The following is a 6,427-nucleotide window of genomic DNA, read 5'->3' as shown; positions in this document are numbered from 1 at the left end:
CTTTGATGCGGGTGGTTGTCTCCAGGTATTGGGATTTGTGTAGTAAAGCATCAGTAGGAGGAAGGAAGCTTCTCTTGAAAGCCAGTGTGTGTACAGGTAACCTGGGACCAGGCGGTAGGGCAGGAAGGGAACTTTATCTGGGAAGAAGCACGTGGGTGGGAAGAGGACGGGGACTGCGCACCCACTGCAGACCCGAGGCTCCACCACCCAGGGAGCCGGGCGCCGGTGGTCTGGAGCCTGGCTCTAAGGTCTCCCCACGCTGCTAGTCGCCCGTCTTCGCTGCTCCCGGAGCTGAGGTTCCAAACTTTTCCTCCAGCAGGGAGAGGAAGGGTGTTAAGTGAGTAAGGGAAGTCCCTCCCCCTTCCCGGATTCCGATTGGCCGAGGCCATCCAGACTCCCGGCGAGGCCGCCGGCCGATTGGCTGCGGGCTGCGGGGCGCCGCCGCAGGCCAGGAGCGGCCGGCCGCCCGGGGCCCTCAGGTGGCAGGTGGGGCCGGGACCGCCGGCTCCTCCGCGCGCTCCCATCCCGCAGACTTGAAAGTTGGCTGGCGGGGCAGGCGCGCCGCGCTCGCCGGGAGCGGGACTGCCCAGCCTTGGCCATGAAGAGCCTCAAGTCCCGCCTGAGGAGACAGGACGCGCCCGGCCCTCTGCTGTCCGGCGCCGCCACGAGCGCGGTGAGTCCTGCCGCCCGAGCGCGTCCCGGGCTCCCGGCGCTCCCCTCCGAGAGTCCTCCCGGCTCCGAAGCGCGCTCCTCCCTTGGCTTTCCCTCCGCGCGCCCTCCCCGTCGGCCCGGCGCCTCCTCCTCCCACAGGCCGGGGCTCCGCGTTGGCCCGGAGACCCTGGGGACCCTTCCCACCCGACGGGCCCCTTCCCGCTTCTCTCCCCCCGGTCTCCGAGCTCCGGGCGCTTCGGGATCAATTCGCTGCTTCTCCTCCTCCTCCTCCTCCTCCTCCTCCTCCTCCACCCCGACTCTTCGGCGACCTCGGGGCTGGCCCGGCGCCCCGCGCGCACTCTCCCGGCTCGGCTCCGCGGGGTTCCTGGCGGGCACCCCGCGGTCCCGGGGGTTCGCGCCCCATAGCCAGGTGGTCAGGGCAGCGGAGCCGCCTGCCCGCCCGGCCTCCGCGCCTTCCGCGAGCCAGTCAGTCCGGGAGGAGTGAGCGCTGCTTGGCTGGGTGGGTTTGCTCTGGCCGCCGCTCCTGTCACCGGGGAGGTGGGATTTCTGCCTGAGCCCCGGTGGGCGGTGAGACTGGGAAGGGGGTTGTCTGTGGGGCCGCGTCGCCCGGGACAGACCTCCATTCGGTGTCCTCGGGCAGCCTGCCCTCGCGCACACGCTCGGAGGCACTCGGGGCCTCGTTAGTTGGCTGGAGAGCAGAAATCTTGAGAAACAGCCTGTCTGCAGATGTTGGGATTTAGATAATTGGGCAAATTCGAAGAATGGCTATATCATCAAAATTTCATATTATTGAAATAAACATTTAAAAGCCTTGAAGAGTTAGAAACGAAAAGATGTGCTCGAACTGTTTAGTTGCCCATCTTAAGTAATTAAAACGGACTCCTATTTTACATAGATTCTTACCAAATGATTATATGCTTTTTATGAGAGCTATTTTTAATTAAAATGCTCTTGCTTTTGAGTTAAATCAGAATTGTGCCTTTCTCTCCACCTACTTATAGGATGGTTTTTCTTGGACTTAACAGGAAATTATGGTGAAACTAGGCTCTTTAATTCCCAATTTTTACAAAAGGAAGAGCTTCAGGTGGTATATTTGATGTTTTGATGTTGTTTATTAAAGCATGAATTTGTTTTATAAGCGCATAAAAGGAGAGATTACTTTGTTTCACATTATTTTTAAAAATAATTGGAAGAAATGTCATTTAGTGATGTCACAGGTCACTATAGTTGAGTTAAAGATTCAACTTCTTTGTAGTACAGGTTGTGTTTTCAGCTTTAGAGATGTACTTTTCCAGGTTTATTTGCTATTTTTCCCATTTTATTTTCACTAAGGATTCACATTTGACTTGAAGGTTTATACACCTTAATTGTGTCTTTTTTTTCCTACTAGAAATGCAGACTAGTTATTGGTATTATCAGCATGACAGTTTGCATTTTATACATTTGAAACATGAAGTGCATCTCTTTGAGCCTAAATCGTTAGCACTTGCTAAACTGAGCATTTTTATTATTTTTCTTAAAATAACAGCATAACAATAAAGAGAAATACATGGTATGAAAAACAGAACCTATCTGATTAGAAAAGTGAACATCTCTCAGTTTAAGTTAAATATTAGAATACGTTTTGTAAAGTATTGAATGAAAATAAGTGAGTGTGAAGACTAATAAAATCAAACCAAGCAATGATAGAAAAATAAATAAATCTACAGGAGAATAAGTTCCTTTTTGCTTTTTAATCTATAAATCATAATCCCTATTGTCAGAGTTGGTCACATACGGTGCATATTGTTATGATGGAGCATTTTTCTTCCCAAAATATTTAAACTTTTATTTATTTGCTTTGAATAGATAATATAGCATATGGCTTAATATTTGAAAGAAACAAAAATATAGATAGCAAATAGTGCTTTTTTCACCCCTGTCCTTCAGTTACCTGTTCCCTTTCCTCAGGGGCTACTTGTATCAGTTGCTTGCATGTCATTCCAGAGAATGTTTAGCAGTTACAAGCAAATTTAAATATTTCTATATATTATTTATAGAAATGGTAGCACACTGTACTCACTGTTCCATATCTTTTTTTTAAAAACTGTAAATATGTAGGCCCATTCAAAGCATACCCATACAAATCTTTTGCTGTAATATACAATGCTGTGATGAATAAGCCTGTATATATTTCAAGTGTATGTGTATGTACACTTGTAGGGTCAATGCCTAAAAGTGGAATTGCTGGGTTAAAGAATACGTGCATTCGTATAGAATGCTGTTAAATTTCCTTTCATGCACCATGTACCCAATGGATGAGAAATTTTTTTTTCATGCTTCTGTTTTAAAGTCTGTATAGATTTTTTGATCTTTGTGAGCCAGATTGGTGAATGTGGTATCTCAGGATAGTTTGTATTTCTCTTTTTTGATAGTCTTAAGGTCTCTTATGTTTTTTTCTGTGAACAATTTATCCTTTTCATTTTTCTTTTGGGTTGTTGGTTTTTTCCTATTCATTTATATATACTTTATTTATATTAGAGAAATTAGTCCTATTAATCTGAATAATCTTTTTTCTTAATTAGTTATCTTATGACTTTGTTTATGGTGGCATTTGCTATGCAGAAGGTGGTTATTTTTATACAATTGAATTTATCAATCTTTTATTTTGTGACTTTTAGGTTTATAGTATATCTTGATCTTTCTACTCTGCAATATTAGGCAAAAAAGAAAGCCCCCTATGTTCATTTGTTTCATTGTTGTTGTTTTTTAACATTTAAATTTTTGCTCCATCTAGAATTATTCTGGTATAAAGTAAGAGGTATACATACATCTTGTTTTCTTTCTTTTTTTTTTTTTTTTTTGCTCTCTTTGCCCCATTGCTACCTGATTGATATCTTAGAACATTTAATTGTCATGGAAATGACCACAATATGTTCTATACAACTTTGTTTTGAGAAAAAAATTTTAAATGCCTATTTTATAAATATTTTTATTTAATCTTTTTATCTGGAGACACATTAGAAATAGATTGAGGTATGTAAATATTTTATGACATTATAGTATGTGAAATATAGTATGTTAGTTTAACAGGTAAATTATAATTATGCAGGTTATGTACAGAAAAAAGTTATTTAAAATATTTGGAATAGTACCATGGTCACAAATAACTAGAGGCCCCGTGCACGAAATCGTGCATGGGTGGGGTCCTTTGGCTTGGCCTGCGGCGATTGGGACCGATTTGGACCGTCTCGTCCAGTCCAGATCAGGCTGATCAGGGCCGGCTAGCCTGGGGGAGGGACTGCGGGAGGTTGGCCAGCCACGGAAGGTTGGCTGTGGGAGCGCACTGACCACCTGGAGGCAGCTCCTGCTTGGAGCTTCTGCCCCGGTGCTCAGTGTGCATCATAGTAACTGGTCAGTGGTTGTTTGGTCGACTGGGTGTAACAGTCGCTTAGGCTTTTATATCTATAGATGCCAATGAGTTTAAAGCTTACTAAATAGATGTGTGTTTTTACACATATAAATAAATAGTTCACAATTACCATTTGTGGGTAAATACATTTGAGAGTCCTTTACTAACCTCGTCTAGAGATAGCTGCGTATTTTAATCCTAAAATAAGACAATTTTTGTTTTTACATTTTTTTAAATTACTAACTGGAGCTTTAGAGTTCTGAAAGGGATAATTAAGTGACTCTAAATGCTATTTTAGTTCTAGTCAATTATAGATACAGTCATAACATGTATAATTATGTTTATAATTAAAGTATAGTGAGAATAGGCATGTTCCATTTTTGCCTAGTTCAGATTAGGAAATTTGAGTAATTAAAATTAAGGGACTGTAATTCCAGAACTAGGCAAACCAATTGCAGTAATACTGCAAGCCAGTATTGTAAGCAGAATTTTGGAAGGGTTTCCCCTTTAAATTGTACCTATGCTCAACATTTGTAGCTAAGTAAGTACTTGCTTTTAAATAGTCTATGACCTGGGATGTTCTGCAATGGTTATTTTGCTGCTCTTTTTGTAGACTACTTCAAAATAGTGTAATGATTTTTTTAAATGAAAAGCCAAATATATTCTAAAGTATCTTATTAATGTCTCACTACCTTGAAAAAATACTGGTATTTCAGAAGGCCTTTAGAGTTACAAATATTGCAACTGAAAAAAACCTTTAAAAAAAACATATTTTGGTTCCTACTAAGAACAGAGGTTTGAGATATTTAGAAAGCATACAAGATTAAATTTGATTTTGTTTTAGTTGTGATTTGGTGAATGAGGATTTTGTTTTCCACTCAGGAATTCAGGTGTGTTTTAAAAGATGCTAATGTCATTATTATTATAATGATTTGGGGGTAATATGACTAATTAAGATCACATATTGTTATGTTTAAAATAATGATACTTTGGCCCTGGCCAGGTAGTTCAGTTGGTTGGACCGTGTCCACATGCTCCAGGGTTGCTGTGGGTCCCTGCTCTGAAAGCATGCTGGAATCAACCAATGAATGCGTGGGTGGGTGGGGCAACAGATCTATTTTTCTCTTTCTCTCCCTCCCTTTCTCTCTCTAAAAATTCAATTTAAAAAACCTCATGATACTTAATTGAGACTGTTTACTCATTTTTATTGAAGATGCCAACCTTTAATTTAAAATGATTACCTTACTTAAAACTTTATTCAGACAGTTTCTTAGGTTTATCCCTACATTGTATTTCTTGTGGCTCTTGAAAGATCACAATAAAGAGCCCCTTTTTTTATACTTTTGGATTTCAGCCCAGCCAGAGTTTCGTTCAGGTCTTCATGCTGATTTGAATTGCTAAATCTATAATAATAAAAGCGTACTTTGCTAATTAGACCAGATGTCCTTCTGGACGACCTCTGGACCAAGCTGGGACTGCTAAGGCCCAGCCCCTTGCACGCATTTCATGCATCGGACCTCTAGTTTTATTATAATATCAAAACAGAAAGGTTGAGTTGCTTTGGTATGTCTTTTGGTACATGATGAGTCCTACAATTTAGATGATGAGTAGTTAAGGATTTTAGTTACTTCTTTTAATATTATTAAGAGTGGAGTAATGATTATGAGTCTTTATTTATTGTACACATACACATTTTTCAAATTTAAAATTATTCAAGAATTGGACCTTGCTCAGCAGTGGTCTTACTTAGTTTGAAAAACATTTGGGAACACATAAGTTAGGTTTAAGAATCCTATATAATAAAAGCCTAATATGCAAATTGTCCCCTTGGGTGGTTGTTCAACTGGGAGTTAGACTGCTCGCTATGACGTGCGCTGACCACCAGGGGTGGCACGAAACATGGCAGGCATTGGCAACGTGGCGCTGGCAGCTGGTGGCAGTGTAGGCGCTGCTGGCCTCTGACGAGAACTGGACCACAGTGGGATGGTGGAGCAGGTGAGCGGGTGGCGCCAGGCCAAGGTGAGTGCGAGCGGGAGCCCGATCGCCCTGCCGATCGCTCCGCAGACGGCGACCAGTGGTGACGGCTGGGGGCCAGGGCCCTAGCCCTGATCGATTGCCCCGCAGGCGGGATGGTGGAGCAGGTGAGGGGGTAGCACCAGGCCATGGCGGAGTGCCTGGTGGAGCTGCGAGGCTGCAAGGCTGGGGGTGCAAGCTGGGGCCTGATCCCTGCAGGCTACCCTGAGGGACCATGCATGAATTTGTGTACCGGGCCTCTAGTGAATTAATAAGGTCATCTTTGAAGAAATGGATAATTCCACATTGGAAACAGAAAATGTGCAAGATAGGTTTGGAATCCTTTGTCAT

General features: G+C 43.0%; 1 protein-coding gene across 2 annotated transcripts in view; it reads left to right on the top strand.

Annotated features, from left to right (window-relative positions):
• Positions 1-398: 398 nt before the first annotated feature.
• Positions 399-6,427, top strand: part of UACA (uveal autoantigen with coiled-coil domains and ankyrin repeats) — a 119,976-nt gene continuing 113,947 nt past the window's right edge. Inside the window, exon 1 of one of the 2 annotated variants that reach the window (XM_036347567.1) lies at positions 399-673. In XM_036347567.1, the coding sequence (XP_036203460.1) occupies positions 599-673 (75 nt within the window). In that variant the 5' untranslated portion in view covers positions 399-598. The remainder of the gene's footprint in view (positions 674-6,427) is intronic. The other variant, XM_036347575.1, reaches the window with a different exon arrangement.

The sequence above is a fragment of the Myotis myotis genome, unplaced genomic scaffold (assembly GCF_014108235.1).
Source record: "Myotis myotis isolate mMyoMyo1 unplaced genomic scaffold, mMyoMyo1.p scaffold_m19_p_1, whole genome shotgun sequence".
NCBI lineage: Eukaryota > Metazoa > Chordata > Mammalia > Chiroptera > Vespertilionidae > Myotis > Myotis myotis.
Note: the sequence above shows the minus strand (reverse complement) of the source record. Positions and strands in the feature narration are given on the sequence as shown.